General features: G+C 40.1%; 1 protein-coding gene across 10 annotated transcripts in view; it reads right to left on the bottom strand.

Moving 5' to 3' along the window:
- The window catches only part of Ptpmeg (protein tyrosine phosphatase Meg), a 653,263-nt gene that overhangs the window by 346,569 nt on the left and 287,302 nt on the right, over positions 1–19,392 (bottom strand). For all 10 annotated transcript variants that reach the window (XM_071657245.1, XM_071657235.1, XM_071657258.1 and 7 more), the window contains 2 exons: positions 13,252–13,379; positions 3,396–3,500 (listed from right to left, as the gene is read on the bottom strand). In XM_071657245.1, the coding sequence (XP_071513346.1) occupies positions 3,396–3,500; positions 13,252–13,379 (233 nt within the window). The remainder of the gene's footprint in view (positions 1–3,395; positions 3,501–13,251; positions 13,380–19,392) is intronic.

The following is a 19,392-nucleotide window of genomic DNA, read 5'->3' as shown; positions in this document are numbered from 1 at the left end:
TGCCAGATCCACTCCCAGATATCTAAAACACTTTACTTCCTCCAGTTTTTCTCCATTCAAACTTACCTCCCAATTGACTTGACCCTCAACCCTACTGTACCTAATAACCTTGCTCTTATTCACATTTACTCTTAACTTTCTTCTTTCACACACTTTACCAAACTCAGTCACCAGCTTCTGCAGTTTCTCACATGAATCAGCCACCAGCGCTGTATCATCAGCGAACAACAACTGACTCACTTCCCAAGCTCTCTCATCCACAACAGACTTCATACTTGCCCCTCTTTCCAAAACTCTTGCATTCACCTCCCTAACAACCCCATCCATAAACAAATTATACAACCATGGAGACATCACACACCCCTGCCGCAAACCTACATTCACTGAGAACTAATCACTTTCCTCTCTTCCTACACGTACACATGCCTTACATCCTCAATAAAAACTTTTCACTGCTTCTAACAACTTGCCTCCCACACCATATATTCTTAATACCTTCCACAGAGCATCTCTATCAGCTCCAACATATGCCTTCTCCAGATCCATAAATGCTACATACAAATCCATTTGCTTTTCTAAGTATTTCTCACATACATTCTTCAAAGCAAACACCTGATCCACACATCCTCTACCACTTCTGAAACCACACTGCTCTTCCCCAATCTGATGCTCTGTACATGCCTTCACCCTCTCAATCAATACCCTCCCATATAATTTACCAGGAATACTCAACAAACTTATACCTCTGTAAAGTGAGCACTCACTCTTATCCCCTTTGCCTTTGTACAATGGCACTATGCACGCATTCCGCCAATCCTCAGGCACCTCACCATGAGTCATACATACATTAAATAACCTTACCAACCAGTCAACAATACAGTCACCCCCTTTTTTAATAAATTCCACTGCAATACCATCTAAACCTGCTGCCTTGCCGGCTTTCATCTTCCGCAAAGCTTTTACTACCTCTTCTTTGCTTACCAAATCATTTTCCCTAACCCTCTCACTTTGCACACCACCTCGACCAAAACACCCTATATCTGCCACTCTATCATCAAACACATTCAACAAACCTTCAAAATACTCACTCCATCTCCTTCTCACATCACCACTACTTGTTATCACCTCCCCATTTGCGCCCTTCACTGAAGTTCCCATTTGCTCCCTTGTCTTACGCACTTTATTTACCTCCTTCCAGAACATCTTTTTATTCTCCCTAAAATTTATTGATACTCTCTCACCCCAACTCTCATTTGCCCTCTTTTTCACCTCTTGCACCTTTCTCTTGACCTCCTGTCTCTTTCTTTTATACATCTCCCACTCATTTGCATTTTTTCCCTGCAAAAATCGTCCAAATGCCTCTTTCTTCTCTTTCACTAATAATCTTACTTCTTCATCCCACCACTCACTACCCTTTCTAATGAACCCACCTCCCACTCTTCTCATGCCACAAGCATCTTTTGCGCAATCCATCACTGATTCCCTAAATACATCCCATTCCTCCCCCACTCCCCTTACTTCCATTGTTCTCACCTTTTTCCATTCTGTACTCAGTCTCTCCTGGTACTTCCTCACACAAGTCTCCTTCCCAAGCTCACTTACTCTCACCACCCTCTTCACCCCAACATTCACTCTTCTTTTCTGAAAACCCATACAAATCTTCACCTTAGCCTCCACAAGATAATGATCAGACATCCCTCCAGTTGCACCTCTCAGCACATTAACATCCAAAAGTCTCTCTTTCGTGCGCCTGTCAATTAACACGTAATCCAATAACGCTCTCTGGCCATCTCTCCTACTTACATACGTATACTTATGTATATCTCGCTTTTTAAACCAGGTATTCCCAATCACCAGTCCTTTTTCAGCACATAAATCTACAAGCTCTTCACCATTTCCATTTACAACACTGAACACCCCATGTATACCAATTATTCCCTCAACTGCCACATTACTCACCTTTGCATTCAAATCACCCATCACTATAACCCGGTCTCGTGCATCAAAACCACTAACACACTCATTCAGCTGCTCCCAAAACACTTGCCTCTCATGATCTTTCTTCTCATGCCCAGGTGCATATGCACCAATTATCACCCATCTCTCTCCATCAACTTTCAGTTTTACCCATATTAATCGAGAATTTACTTTCTTACATTCTATCACACACTCCCACAACTCCTGTTTCAGGAGTAGTGCTACTCCTTCCCTTGCTCTTGTCCTCTCACTAACCCCTGACTTTACTCCCAAGACATTCCCAAACCACTCTTCCCCTTTACCCTTGAGCTTCGTTTCACTCAGAGCCAAAACATCCAGGTTCCTTTCCTCAAACATACTACCTATCTCCTTTTTTCACATCTTGGTTACATCCACACACATTTAGACACCCCAGTCTGAGCCTTCAAGGAGGATGAGCACTCCCCGTGTGACTCCTTCTGTTTCCCCTTTTAGAAAGTTAAAAATACAAGGAGGGGAGGATTTCTGGCCTCAAATATAACTGACATAGTTTAACTAACACTTTGTATATGTAAATTTGTATATCTAATACCAAATAAACTCATGGGCTGTGGACCCTGTGGCAAGAAGGCTGGTTCAATATAAAAAAATGACAGTTTGATGTACCACATGAAGCTCCTTTTGAATAAATGAAAAAATCTACTTCTTTCTCTGCTTATGAAAGATAATTTGAGCAAGAATTTCAGACTGAAGAATGGCTGCTTCTCATATAGAAGCTCTTCATTCTCAGGCCCCATTACAATAAATAAATATGGTGGCATTATGAGGCTTAAAACAAGCTATGGCTGCTTGACACTAGATAGTATTCTGGAGACTTGTCTGAACCATAACACATTTGGAAAGGATGGCTGAACATGAAATATTGTCTCAGATTTTGGTTTAGTATGTCATTTTCATATTATTTCAATACAGAGAAGGCCCTCTGCAATCAAAGAACCTATCATATGACCTCTTAAACTTGTGTACTACTTACATTCACAGTCCCACCACTTAACTAAATAAAAATCTAGGAAATAATTATTATCATAATATCAAAAATCTTTCTTCACTGCAAAACACAAAGCTTAATGCATTAATGTAAAACACTTGACCTGGTGCTGTCTACATACTTTTCAAAACTGGCTAGGGTTCTGGCTGTGTATCGAGCTTTACTGGGAGGAGTACTAACTTTATGAATATCTGCTTGTTTTTGAGGAATGTGACTAGCTGGTCCATAGAAGACAGATGCTGCTGAGCACATGTGCTCTGTTGAGGTAAATGACCTTTCCATTTCTATATCTATCTACTCTGACTGGACATTGTTGGAAGGCAAAGTTCCATCAGGCACTATCAAGTGAAAATTATCCATAATACTGAAAAATATGAAACTTTCATCTTACCGAACAAATGTACGTTCAACTCGTGCTCTTCTTTTACATTCTTCTACTGTCTGAAATTCTGTGCGTCCACTGTAACGAAATTTGCTGCCCAAAGTCAACAAGTTTCTGGAACATGAAATGATATTTCTAAATAATTCTAATCAAGTAACGTGCTGTTAATTAACCAGTAACTGACATAGGATACACAGAAAATATAAGACAAAAAAAGGTGATTTATATTTTGTATCCATACTGCTATAACAAGGAGTAAACAAAAGTCTAAATCAATGATTAGAAATCTTGAATGATTAGTAGTGACAAAACCAAGATTTTTCCAACTTACATAATATGCTGTCTTGATTCTCTGCTCTACCTTGTTTGATTCTACAGCCTTTGAGCAACAAAAACTAAAGAAATTTGGGAGGCCTTTTCATGCCTTAAAAAAATATCGTGCTAAAGTGCCTTACCCTGCCCATGCACCAACCAGGTTCCTAAAAATAAGCAAACTTCACACCAGTCAGCTCTGTGTTCCCCAGTGTGTTACAGATTCTGAGTTCACTCATGCTTATAATATATTGTGTTCTGAAAGACTATGATCAGTTTGTGAATTTTATAGATCCTCATTTTAGTATTAATTGCATTTTAAATGTCTAAGCATGTATCAACTGTCTTTTTTGGGTAAAAGAAACTGGACAGATTACATTTTTGGACATCTGGTCAAGAAAACTTAAAAACTAAAGTTCCTTTAACCCCCACAACCTATAGGTTTTAACAAGTTAAATCTAAAATTGAATCAAATGCTGAGCTGAAGGAAAGTTCACATGATACCTATGAGTCCAATAAATCAGTTACATAACTGGATCAGTAACTAAGAAGGATTTCCATGCTTCTCTGGCTTTTTGATGATACAGTCAAGCTATGATGCATCAACTCATACTCTTAGTAAAAGGATTGTAGCTCCTGAATCAATGAGTACACTATATTAGCAAGCTATGAAGTGGTCATGGATGCAGTATTCTGATGAATATAATGAGTTACTACAAGTACCGCTCTTTACTCCTTTGCATTTTGGTATGGATGCCCAAGTCTTTATTCAAGTCTGCTGGGCTTCCAACACATGTGGATGAACACAGCAGATATTCTTGGGGTTCAAATTTGTTTATCTACAGTAAGTGACTAATATCAACTAATATGATAAATTATGTTGTTAAAAGATGGAGGAACAATCTGTGTATCCACATAGAGCGCTTCAGTCCATATGAAGGTATTGGATAGCATTGTTCAGGTGCCTACATGGGTGAGAGCAGAAGACAAAATTCTAATTTTACTATTCTCTGCGAATATCTTTCCAAGGGACATTCTGTTTCGAGGAGTAGATCGTTAAGTCTAGTGCATCTGATATTTTGGTAATCACTGTAAAACAGTAATCCTATCAGGGCATGGAAGTGCTGTTTAGAAAGTGCTATTCTAAATTATGTTTTTCCTATCACATAAGCCACCTTTTCCAAGTCCTAACTCGAATATCTGAATGCATCACTGTTCTATGTCTGAATGAAATTCATCATTTTGTTTATTCTATTATACTTTGTCGCTGTCTCCCGCGTTGGCGAGGTAACGCAAGGAAACAGACGAAAGAATGGCCCAACCCACCCACATACAAATGTATATACATACACATCCACAAATGCACATACACATACCCATACATTTCAACGTACACAAATATATACATACACAGACATATACATATATACACACGTACATAATTAATACTTGCTGCCTTTCTTCATTCCTGTCGCCACCCCACCACACATGAAATGACAACCTCCTCCCCCCCGCACGCGTACAAGGTAGCTCTAGGAAAAGACAACAAAGGCCACATTCATTCACACTCAGTCTCTAGCTGTCATGTAATAATGCACCGAAACCACAGCTCCCTTTCCACATCTAGGCCCCACAAAACTTTCCATGGTTTACCCCAAATGCTTCACATACCCTGGTTAAATACAGTGACAGCACATTGACCCCAGTATACCACATCGTTCCAATTAACTCTATTCCTTGCATGCCTTTCACCGTCCTGCATGTTCAGACCCCGATCACTCAAAATCATTTTCACTCCATCCTTCCACCTCCAATTTGGTCTCCCACTTCTTGTTCCCTCCACCTCTGACACACATATCCTCTTTGTCATTCCTTCCTCACTCATTCTCTCCATGTGAACAAACCATTTCAAAACACCCTCTTCTGTTCTCTCAACCACACACTTTTTATTACCACACATCTCTCTTAACCCTTTATTACTCAAACCACCTCACATCACATGTTGTCCTCAAACATCTCATTTCCAACACATCCACCCTCCTCCGCACAACCCTATCTATAGCCCACGCCTCGCAACCATACAACATTGTTGGAACCCCTATCCCTTCAAACATACCCATTTTTGCTTTCCTAGATAACATTCTCGATTACCACACATTTTTCAATGCTCCCAGAACTTTTGCCTCCTTCCCACCCTATGATTCACTTCCACTTCCATGGTTCCATCCATTGCCAAATCCACTCCCAGATATCTAAAACACTTGCTCCTGTTTCCAAAACTCTTGCATTCACCTCCTTAACAACCCCATCCATAAACAAATAATACAACCATGGAGACATCATGCACCCCCACCGCAAACCAACATTCACTGAGAACCAATCACTTTCCTCTCTTCCTACATGTACACATGCCTTACATCCTCGATAAAAACTTTTCACTGCTTCTAACAACTTGCCTCCCACACCATATTTTCTTAATAGCTTCCACAGAGCATCTCTATCAAATGCCTTCTCCAGATCCATAAATGCTACATACAAATCCATTTGCTTTTCTAAGTATTTCTCACATACATTATTCAATGCAAACACCTGATCCACACATCCTTTACCACTTCTGAAACCACACTGCTCTTCCCCAATCTGATGCTCTATACATGCCTTCACCCTCTCAATCAATACCCTCTCATATAATTTACCAGGAATACCCAACTAACTTATACCTCTGTAATTTGAGCACTCACTTTTATCCCCTTTGCCTTTGTACAGTAGCACTATGCAAGCATTCCTCCAATCCTCAGGCACCTCACCATGAGTCATACATATATCAAATAACCTTACCAACAAGTCAAGAATACAGTCACCCCCTTTTTAATAAATTCCACTGCAATACTATCCAAACCCGCTGCCTTACCAGCTTTCATCTTCCGCAAAGCTTTTACTACCTCTTCTCTGTTTACCACATCATTCTCCCAAACCCTCTCACTTTGTACACCACCTCAACCAAAGCACCTATACCTGCCACTCTATCATCAAACACTTTCAACAAACCTTCAAAATACTCACTCCATCTCCTTCTCACATCACCACTACTTGCTATCACCTCCCCATTAGCCCCCTTCACTGATGTTCCCATTTGTTCCCTTGTCTTACGCACTTTATTTACCTCCTTCCAAAACATCTTTTTATTCTCCCTAAAGTTTAATGGTACTCTCTCACCCCCAACTCTCACTTGCCCTCTTTTTCACCTCTTGTACCTATCTCTTGACCTCCTGCCTCTTTCTTTTATACATCTCCCACTCATTTGCATTATTTCCCTGCAAAAATCGTCCAAATGCCTCTCTTCTCTTTTACTAATAATCTTACTTCTTCATCCCACCACTCACTATCCTTTCTAATCTGCCCACCTCCCACGCTTCTCATGCCACAAGCATCTTTTGCACAAGCCATCAGTGCTTCCCTAAATACATCCCATTCCTCCCCCACTCCCCTTACATCCTTTGTTCTCACCTTTTTCCATTCTATACTCAGTCTTTCATGGTACTTCCTCACACAAGTCTCCTTCCCAAGCTCACTTACTCTCACCACTCTCTTCACCCCAACATTCTTTTTTTCTGAAAACCTCTACAAATCTTCACCTTTGCTTCCACAAGATAATGATCAGATATCCCTCCAGTTGCACCTCTCAGCACATGCACACACACACATATATATATATATATATATATATATATATGTGCGACAAAGCAAAATAAATAAATAAACATATACATTTATTTATTTATTTTTATTTACTTTGCTTCGTCGCTGTCTCTCGCATCGGCGAGGTAGTGCAAGGAAGCAGACGAAAGAACGGCCCAACCCACCCATATACACATGTATATACATACACGTCCACACACGCAAATATACATACCTATACATCTCAATGTACACATATATATATACACACACAGACATATACATTTATACACACGTACATAATTCATACTGTCTGCCTTTATTTATTCCCATCGCCACCTCGCCACACATGGAATAACAACCCCCTCCCCCCTCATGTGTGCGAGGTAGCGCTAGGAAAAGATAACAAAGGCCCCATACGTTCACACTCAGTCTCTAGCTGTCATGTAATAATGCACCGAAACCACAGCTCCCTTTCCACATCCAGGCCCCACACAACTTTCCATGGTTTACCCCAGACGCTTCACATGACCTGGTTCAATCCATTTACAGCACGTCGACCTCGGTATACCACATCGTTCCGATTCACTCTATTCCTTGCACGCCTTTCACCCTCCAGTATGTTCAGGCCCCAATCACTCAAAATCTTTTTCACTCCATCTTTCCACCACCAATTTGGTCTCCCACTTCTCCTCGTTCCCTCCATCTCTGACACATATATATCCTATATCCTCTTGGTCAATCTTTCCTCACTCATTCTCTCCATGTGACCAAACTATTTCAAAACACCCTCTTCTGCTCTCTCAACCACACTCTTTATTTCCACACATCTCTCTTACCCTTACATTACTTACTCGATCAAACCACCTCACACCACATATTGTCCTCAAACATCTCATTTCCAGCACATCCACCCTCCTGCGCACAACTCTATCCATAGCCCACGCCTCGCAACCATACAACATTGTTGGAACCACTATTCCTTCAAACATACCCATTTTTGCTTTCCAAGATAATGTTCTCGACTTCCAAACATTCTTCAAAGCTCCCAGAATTTTCGCCCCCTCCCCCACCCTATGATTCACTTCCGCTTCCATGGTTCCATCCGCTGCCAGATCCACTCCCAGATATCTAAAACACTTTACTTCCTCCAGTTTTTCTCCATTCAAACTTACCTCCCAATTGACTTGACCCTCAACCCTACTGTACCTAATAACCTTACTCTTATTCACATTTACTCTCAACTTTCTTCTTTCACACACTTTACCACTCAGTCACCAACTTCTGCAGTTTCTCACATGAATCAGCCACCAGCACTGTATCATCAGCAAACAACAACTGACTCACTTCCCAGGCTCCCTCATCCCCAACTGACTGCATACTTGCCCCTCTTTCCAAAACTCTTGCATTCACCTCCCTAACAACCCCATCCATAAACAAATCAAACAACCATGGAGACATCACACACCCCTGCCGCAAACCTACATTCACTGAGAACCAATCACTTTCCTCTCTTCCTACACGTACACATACCTTACATCCTCAATAAAAACTTTTCACTGCTTCTAACAACTTGCCTCCCACACCATATATTCTTAATACCTTCCACAGAGCATCTCTATCAACTCTAGCATATGCCTTCTCCAGATCCATAAATGCTACATACAAATCCATTTGCTTTTCTAAGTACTTCTCACATACATTCTTCAAAGCAAACAACTGATCCACACATCCTCTACCACTTCTGAAACCAAACTGCTCTTCCCCAATCTGATGCTCTGTACATGCCTTCACCCTCTCAATCAATACCCTCCCATATAATTTCCCAAGAATACTCAACAAACCTATACCTCTGTAATTTGAGCACTCACTCTTATCCCCTTTGCCTTTGTACAATGGCACTATGCAAGCATTCTGCCAATCCTCAGGCACCTCTCCATGAGTCATACATCCATTAAATAACCTTACCAACCAGTCAACAATACAGTCAACCCCTTTTTTAATAAATTCCACTGCAATACCATCCAAACCTGCTGCCTTGCTGGTTTTCATCTTCCGCAAAGCTTTTACTACCTCTTCTCTGTTTACCAAATCATTTTCCCTAACCCTCTCACTTTGCACACCACCTCGACCAAAACACCCTATATCTGCCACTCTATCATCAAACACATTCAACACACCTTCAAAATACTCACTCCATCTCCTTCTCACATCACCATTACTTGTTATCACCTCCCCATTAGCCCCCTTCAATGAAGTTCCCATTTGCTCCCTTGTCTTATGCACTTTATTTACCTCCTTCCAAAACATCTTTTTATTCTCCCTAAAATTTAATGATACTCTCTCACCCCAACTCTCACTTGCCCTCTTTTTCACCTCTTGCACCTTTCTCTTGACCTCATGCCTCTTTCTTTTATACATCTCCCACTCATTTGCATTTTTTCCCTGCAAAAATTATCCAAATGCCTCTCTTTTCTTTCACTAATAATCTTACTTCATCCCACCACTCACTACCCTTTCTAATCAACCCACCACCCACGCTTCTCATACCACAAGCATCTTTTGCGCAAGCCATCAGTGCTTCCCTAAATACATCCCATTCCTCCCCCACTCCTCTTACCTCCTTTGTTCTCACCTTTTTCCATTCTGTACTCAGTCTCTCCTGGTACTTCCTCACACAAGTCTCCTTCCCAAGCTCACTTACTCTCATCACTCTCTTCACCCCAACATTCTCTCTTCTTTTCTGAAAACCTCTACAAATCTTCACCTTCGCCTCCATATGATAATGATCAGACATCCCTCCAGTTGCACCTCTTAGCACATTAACATCCAAAAGTCTCTCTTTTGCGCGCCTATCAATTAACATGTAATCCAATAACGCTCTCTGGCCATCTCTCCTACTTACATACATATGCTTATGTATATCTCGCTTTTTAAACCAGGTATTCCCAATCACCAGTCCTTTTTCAGCACATAAATCTACAAGCTCTTCACCATTTCCATTTACAGCACTGAACACCCCATGTATACCAATTATTCCCTTAACTGCCACATTACTCACCTTTGCATTCAAATCACCCATCACTAAAACCCGGTCTTGTGCATCAAAACCACTAATACACTCATTCAGCTGCTCCCAAAACACTTGCCTCTCATGATCTTTCTTCTCATGCCCAGGTGCATATGCACCAATAATCACCCATCTCTCTCCAACTTTCAGTTTTACCCATATTAATCTAGAATTTACTTTCTTACGCTCTATCACATATTCCCAAAACTCCTGTTTCAGGAGTAATGCTACTCCTTCCCTTGTTCTTGTCCTCTCATTAACCCCTGACTTTATTCCCAAGACATTCCCAAATCACTCTTCCCCTTTACCCTTGAGCTTCGTTTCACTCAGAGCCAAAACATCCAGGTTCCTTTCCTCAAACACACTACCTATCTCTCCTTTTTTTCTCATCTTGGTTACATCCACACACATTTAGACACCCCAATCTGAGCCTTTGAGGAGGATGAGCACTCCCCGCATGACTCCTTCTTCTGTTTCCCCTTTTAGAAAGTTAAAATACAAGGAGGGGAGGGTTTCTGGCCCCCCGCTCCCGTCCCCTTTAGTCGCCTTCTACGACACGTGAGGAATGCGTGGGAAGTATTCTTTCTCCCCTATCCCCATATATATATATATATATATATATATATATATATATATATATATATATATATATATATATATATATATATACATATATATATACATATATATATATATATATATATATATATATATATATATATATATATATATATATATACATATGTTGTTCGCTGATGATACAGCGGTGTTGGCTGATTCATGTGAGAAACTGCATAAGCTGGTGACTGAGTTTGGTAAAGTGTGTGAAAGAAGAAAGTTAAGAGTAAATGTGAATAAGAGCAAGGTTATTAGGTACAGTAGGGTTGAGGGTCAAGTCAATTGGGAGGTAAGTTTGAATGGAGAAAAACTGGAGGAAGTAAAGTGTTTTAGATATCTGGGATTGGATCTGGCAGTGGATGGAACCATGGAAGCGGAAGTGGATCATAGGGTGGGGGAGGAGGCGAAAATCCTGGGAGCCTTGAAGAATGTGTGGAAGTCGAGAACATTATCTCGGAAAGCAAAAATGGGTATGTTTGAAGGAATAGTGGTTCCAACAATGTTGTATGGTTGCGAGGCTTGGGCTATGGATAGAGTTGTGCGCAGGAGGATGGATGTGCTGGAAATGAGATGTTTGAGGACAATATGTGGTGTGAGGTGGTTTGATCGAGTAAGTAACGTAAGGGTAAGAGAGATGTGTGGAAATAAAAAGAGCGTGGTTGTGAGAGCAGAAGAGGGTGTTTTGAAATGGTTTGGGCACATGGAGAGAATGAGTGAGGAAAGATTGACCAAGAGGATATATGTGTCGGAGGTAGAGGGAACGAGAAGTGGGAGACCAAATTGGAGGTGGAAAGATGGAGTGAAAAAGATTTTGTGTGATCGGGGCCTCAACATGCAGGAGGGTGAAAGGAGGGCAAGGAATAGAGTGAATTGGATTGATGTGGTATACCGGGGTTGACGTGCTGTCAGTGGATTGAATCAGGGCATGTGAAGCATCTGGGGTAAACCATGGAAAGCTGTGTAAGTATGTATATTTGCATGTGTGGACGTATGTATATACATGTGTATGGGGGTGGTTTGGGCCATTTCTTTCGTCTGTTTCCTTGCGCTACCTCGCAAACGTGGGAGACAGCGACAAAGCAAAAAAAAAAAAAAGAAATATATATACATATATATGTTAGGGTCGTTAGGGAAGTGAATGCAAGAGTTTTGGAAATGGGGGCAAGTATGCAGTCTGTTGTGGATGAGAGAGCTTGGGAAGTGAGTCAGTTGTTGTTCGCTGATGATACAGCACTGGTGGCTGATTCATGTGAGAAACTGCAGAAGCTGGTGACTGAGTTTGGTAAAGTGTGTGAAAGAAGAAAGTTGAGAGTAAATGTGAATAAGAGCATAACAGGTTATTAGGTACAGTAGGGTTGAGGGTCAAGTCAATTGGGAGGTAAGTTTGAATGGAGAAAAACTGGAGGAAGTGAAGTGTTTTAGATATCTGGGAGTGGATTTGGCAGTGGATGGAACCATGGAAGCGGAAAGGGAGCTGTGGTTTCCGTGCATTATTATATGACAGCTAGAGACTGAGTGTGAACGAATGGGGCCTTTGGTGTCTTTTCCTAGCACTACTTCGCACACATGAGGGGGGGAGGGGGTTGTTATTCCATGTGTGGCAAGGTGGCGATGGGAACAAATAAAGGCAGACAGTATGAATTATGTACATGTGTATATATGTATATGTCTGTGTGTGTATATATGTGTACATTGAGATGTATAGGTATGTATATTTGCGTGTGTGGACGTGTATGTATATACATGTATATGTGGGTGGGTTGGGCCATTCTTTCGTCTGTTTCCTTGCGCTACCTCGCTAACACGGGAGACAGCGACAAAGCAAAATAATAATAAAAAAATATGGGGATAGGGGAGAAAGAATACTTCCTATGTATTCCCTGCGTGTCGTAGAAGGCGAATAAAAGGGGAGGGAGTGGGTGGATGGAAATCCTCCCCTCTCATTTTATTAAATTTTCCAAAAGAAGGAATAAAGAAGGGGGCAGGTGAGGATATTCCCTCAAAGGCCCTGTCCTTTGTTCTTAACACTACCTGGCTGACGCAGGAAATGGCGAATAGTATGAATATACATATATGAATTCCTTTACAAACCATATGAAACTTCAAGTCAACAGTAACATACATCCCTTCCGTCAAATTTAGCAGATTGTAAAACTGTAAAAAAAAGGAAAAAAGCATCTCACTTACTTTCTTGCTGGAGTCCTTGGTGTGTGCAGTCGGAAGAATGTATGATGTTCAACACAGGACTTCCACAAGCATTTACACGCCCGATAGGAGCCAAGGTTAAAACCTAATACACTATCATAACTCTCCGACTGTAAAAGAGAAATTGGATTTTGAATAGACTTAACTTGCTTCATCACTTCTGTCTGTTTCTCAAAACTTGGACAAAATTATTCATAAACCTACAAGTAATAATAGAATCTTAACCAATCTCTAAAATGATATCTACAAAGTTGACTTATAAAACAGAGTATGGTTATGCCAAATTTCCAAGCTGCAATGTGATCTTATATACTTATTATCCCACCCTGAGTCCTAGCCTTATAATCTTTGCTTTCTTTTCTGAAAACTGTCTTATAATCAGTCATAGGATGCTGTAATCTATGAAAACTATATTCCAGTTCACTCTGAATATGATTTCATCAAGACTTCTTGTATTTATGGTGAATTTCCTACTCTTAAATATCTAGCATAAATATATGTTGCAGTCCTTGACTTTCTTTGAAAGATTCTGCTCTCCATTAGAGATATCAAGCTGGATGTTTTCATCAAAATCATCTTCTTAAGCCTCTCAAGACCAAAGCTCTAATCCTCTGTGGAATGAAAAGGTACTTTCATGCCTTTTCTCTTTTTCTTTCTCTTTATCTATACAAAAATCCAAAATTTCTGGCACCCACATTAAGGTGGCTTTTGCAATCACCTTTAAATCTTTTAGTCATGTCATTCTTCTTAAAATCACCAACACCTATAATTTTACTCTCAGTACACTACCATTTCTACTTTTGCCTTATTATCTTCTGAATCACACTTATCTCTGTCACATTCATACTTAAACTTACAACATGGACTATAACACTTCCTCAGACCTGATACTGTCTTTTGAAGATTACTACATTTCACATCTCATTCTCACTCTTTTCTTAATTCCATCTTGTCTTATATTATATAAACTCTAAATTTATTGTTTTTTTTCATGCCTACACTAAATGAAGTGACCCTCATTCATTTCAAACATTCTTACTTCTTTGTGCAAATAGTAATTGCTTCACTTACTTAATAACCATATCAACATCATTACTTTTCTAACAAATGTTTCAAACACAGCTGTATGCACTTCACCCAAAAGGATGTGAAGAGAACTGAGAACTTCAGTATTTAGAGAAAACTAACCATATATCACCCTTACAATATGGTGCAAAGAAAATTTGCAAAATATGAGCACATATCTTCCAATTAAAATATGCATAATCCACTTATACCTAACTAGGTAAAGTTTTATTCTAAAAGCATCCTTCATTAACATACATTAAAGTCAACTGCATTAACTTCATGAGCCCATATAAAGATTTCAGATAATTTTTTTCTTACTGCAATTCACAGAACTGTCTGCCAACTGTATTTTGCAAACCAGACCAATAGGTGTCATGAAGAATTTACGACTTCTTTATAAATCTACTTCCCTATAGCTAGTGATTGAGTAAGTGACTAGATGTTTTTTTTTATCTACATGACACTGGTGCACTGAATCACATAGTTCAGGTGTTCTATCTGGTTATTGTATCTCAACAAACCATGAACAGCAGGTAGGATCTACTCTTTCAGCTACAGTGTGTTTCATAAATAATGAAAAGTAGCAGATCATTCCTTGAATGAGTAACCAAGATTCTAGCCAACCCTGGTACTTACATCTTCTATACATTGATTTGTATTTAAAGAAAATGCTTACTAGACCAAGTTTTCATGATAAGAGCCCAGAAAATATGGCTCTAAGCTGGTATCATTCAATGCCTCTCACATGTAAGTAGGGACATAATGGGCTGAAAAATTTAGGCTGTAAAATCTTGACTTTTTGCACATGTAATTAGTTGACTTTTCACTTATATTGTTATACAATAGTGTATATCTTTTATTTCCTGCCTGATTTTACCTCAAGGGGCCCTGAACATGGCACCAGCACACTTATGAATTCTATGTTCCAACTCTGACAAGGTATTAGTTCTATTCTGCTTGACACTTCATTTTTATTCTGTGCAAAAATTTCATTTTAATTCAGAATATTGGTATCAAAAGGAACAAGCTTGTTTCTAGTTCTTCATCCAGATTTCTTACAATGTTTGATTCCTTAACTTTCTCACTCTGCTCTCACATCTCTCTTTCGGTATTTTGACTCAACACAACCCCTTAAAAATTCAATGGTCTCTCCCTCCCAATGTAAGCATTTTCCATCAGCAGGCTCATTTCTAGGTTTCTCAAACTCTAAAGTTTTTCTACTCCCTTCTTCACTACTTCCTTTGCAATTCAAGCCTTTTGATACCTTCTTTCATTTGCCTTTTGAGATCACTGACTTTCTTATTCTTAGTCTCTCCTTCTCCTCATCCCGAAGATACATCCTTTGCTCTCAGTTTTGAGTTATTTTCAACATCCTCTCTGCATTAGGGTGCCTCCATTATTCCTAGCAAATATATCTCTTATATCACCTTCACTCAATATCTCCTCACTTTCAAGAACCTTAAATTCATATTCATTTATTTGCTTGTGAGAAGACCTTATCATCAATCTATTAAATCTGTACCTTAAATTTGATTACAGGCTGGTTATTGTTACCACTTGTAACAATAGATACCTTACGCTCACAAATATCTAACCCCTGATCTGTATTACAAATCAGAGAATACTGATAGACCCATTTTCAACAAATCTTCACTTCCAATTTTCATATTGCTTTTAAGTAGTCACTACTATGCACTGCAACTCTAATAGATCAAACTTAAATTCAACTATCTTCTGAATTAGCTCCCTATCAGTTGGGTTTCTAGGTCTCACGATTTTCTGTATTCAAGGCTCCTATCATTGACAGAAGCCCTCATTAATAGGGAAGGGAAGAAGGAAAAGAGTAAGAAAAACCTGCTTTTTAACCATTCCCAAATAGAGCTCAGTTTTTATCCAGTACTATATATATTTCACTACAAGACGCAATTTCAATTACATAATTTAAACTTGAAGCCTTTACAAGCAAGCCAATCATATTCATGATAAAGATTGGCAAAGGCCACAATACATTCATTTATATGGAAAAAAAATGAGGCTCAGGGACTTTGTTACTCTCACAATGTTGGAGAAAATAGCACAATTCTGTGTTGAAAGGCAGTGGAATAAACCCACAGAATTCTCAATAACCCTCATCTGATGGGGCATGGTCCAGAAAGTTCATTACGGTGTGTGGAAAGAAAAATAAAAATCCTTTGTACAATGAAAGATTCGCAATCAATAGTATGGATACACACAGAAAGTTATATACCTCAATGATGTGGAAAAAGGTGAACATGGTTTGGACATATGGAGAGAATGAGTGAGGAAAGGTTGACAAAGAGGATATATATGGCAAAGGTGGAGGGAACAAGAAGCAGGAGACCAAATTGGAAGTGGATAGCTGTAGTGAAAAAGATTTTTGAGCAATTGGGGCCTGAACATACCGGAGGTTGAGAGGCGTGCAAGGAATAGAGTGAAGTGGAATCCTGTCGTATACCAGGGTTGACGTGCTGTCAATGGACTGAACCAGGGCATGTGAAGTGTCTGGGGTAAACCATGGAAAGGTCTGTGGGGACTGGATGTGGAAAGAGAGCTGTGGTTCCGGTCATAGAACTTCTCACTCCTACAGATTCCACATTCCCCTGACACTGGAAATATTGCAGCCATGCGCTGCAGGAACCTTTAAAAAGAGGTCCTGGGTATTAAAAGGACTCTTTCATAGAAACTGGTCCTAGGATAATCATGAATGAAATGAATAAATGTACATATATAAGCAGGTGGTCGCTCATGAAGGGTGCGAAAGTAGGAGTCTAGCAGTTCATCACCCACAGACGCGGGAAACGGCGATCAAATTTAAAGAGGGAAGTCAGCACCACAAGTAAAGCATCCTCCTCGAAGGCTCAGAGTGGGGTGCCTAAATGTGTGTGGGTGTAACCAAGATGTGAAGACCCTTACTGGAAAAACAATCACTCTTGAAGTAGAACCTTCAGACACAATTGAAAATGTGAAGGAAAATAGTGAAATTGGAGAAAAATGTAGCTTAGACATTGAAGCTTATTGATACAGTGGTTAAATTGATGAGAACTGCTATTGACGTTTGTGTAAATAAATCATACATTTCCTTTTTTCCATAGCCAGAGGTTGAACCATTATGTGACATTCATTTTTTTCATTCATTTCAAGCTAGAAGTTTCAGTTTTCTAAATTGTTTCTTACATTTCTCATATGTATATATATGTATGTGTGTGTGTGTGTATATGTGCGTATGTATGTGTATGTGTGTGTATGTGTATATGTATATATATATGTATATTATCCCTGGGGATAGGGGTGAAAGAATACTTCCCACGTATTCCTCGCGTGTCGTAGAAAGCGACTAGAGGGGACGGGAGCGAGGGGCCAGAAATCCTCCCCTCCTTGTATTAACTTTCTAAAATGGGAAACAGTCACGCGGGGAGTGCTCATCCTCCTCGAAGGCTCAGAGTGGGGTGCCTAAATGTGTGTGGATGTAACCAAGATGTGAAAAAAGGAGAGATAGGTAGTATGTTTGAGGAAAGGAACCTGGATGTTTTGGCTCTGAGTGAAACAAAGCTCAAGGGTAAAGGGGAAGAGTGGTTTGGGAATGTCTGGGGAGTAAAGTCAGGGGTTAGTGAGAGGACAAGAGCAAGGGAAGGAGTAGCAATACTCCTGAAACAGGAGTTGTGGGAGTGTGTGATAGAGTGTAAGAAAGTAAATTCTCGATTAATATGGGTAAAACTGAAAGTTGATGGAGAGAGGTGGGTGATTATTGGTGCATATGCACCTGGGCATGAGAAGAAAGATCATGAGAGGCAAGTGTTTTGGGAGCAGCTGAATGAGTGTGTTAGAGGTTTTGATGCACGAGACCGGGTCATAGTGATGGGTGATTTGAATGCAAAGGTGAGTAATGTGGCAGTTGAGGGAATAATTGGTATACATGGGGTGTTCAGTGTTGTAAATGGAAATGGTGAAGAGCTTGTAGATTTATGTGCTGAAAAAGGACTGATGATTGGGAATACCTGGTTTAAAAAGCGAGATATACATAAGTATACTTATGTAAGTAGGAGAGATGGCCAGAGAGCGTTATTGGATTACGTGTTAATTGACAGGCGTGTGAAAGAGAGACTTTTGGATGTTAATGTGCTGAGAGGTGCAACTGGAGGGATGTCTGATCATTATCTTGTGGAGGCTAAGGTGAAGATTTGTATGGGTTTTCAGAAAAGAAGAGTGAATGTTGGGGTGAAGAGGGTGGTGAGAGTAAGTGAGCTTGAGAAGGAGACCTGTGTGAGGAAGTACCAGGAGAGACTGAGTACAGAATGGAAAAAGGTGAGAACAATGGAAGTAAGGGGAGTGGGGGAGGAATGGGATGTATTTTGGGAATCAGTGACGGATTGCGCAAAAGATGCTTGTGGTATGAGAAGAGTGGGAGGTGGGTTGATTAGAAAGGGTAGTGAGTGGTGGGATGAAGAATTAAGAGTATTAGTGAAAGAGAAGAGAGAGGCATTTGGACGATTTTTGCAGGGAAAAAATGCAATTGAGTGGGAGATGTATAAAAGAAAGAGACAGGAGGTCAAGAGAAAGGTGCAAGAGGTGAAAAAAAGGGCAAATGAGAGTGAGAGAGTATCATTAAATTTTAGGGAGAATAAAAAGATGTTCTGGAAGGAGGTAAATAAAGTGCGTAAGACAAGGGAGCAAATGGGAACTTCAGTGAAGGGCGCAAATGGGGAGGTGATAACAAGTAGTGGTGATGTGAGAAGGAGATGGAGTGAGTATTTTGAAGGTTTGTTGAATGTGTTTGATGATAGAGTGGCAGATATAGGGTGTTTTGGTCGAGGTGGTGTGCAAAGTGAGAGGGTTAGGGAAAATGATTTGGTAAACAGAGAAGAGGTAGTGAAAGCTTTGCGGAAGATGAAAGCAGGCAAGGCAGCAGGTTTGGATGGTATTGCAGTGGAATTTATTAAAAAAGGGGGTGACTGTATTGTTGACTGGTTGGTAAGGTTATTTAATGTATGTATGACTCATGGTGAGGTGCCTGAGGATTGGCGGAATGCGTGCATA

Source organism: Panulirus ornatus, chromosome 4, assembly GCF_036320965.1.
Source record: "Panulirus ornatus isolate Po-2019 chromosome 4, ASM3632096v1, whole genome shotgun sequence".
In the NCBI taxonomy this organism is placed as follows: domain Eukaryota; kingdom Metazoa; phylum Arthropoda; class Malacostraca; order Decapoda; family Palinuridae; genus Panulirus; species Panulirus ornatus.
The sequence above is the reverse complement of the archived record's forward strand: the minus strand, read 5'-3'. Positions and strand labels throughout refer to the sequence as shown.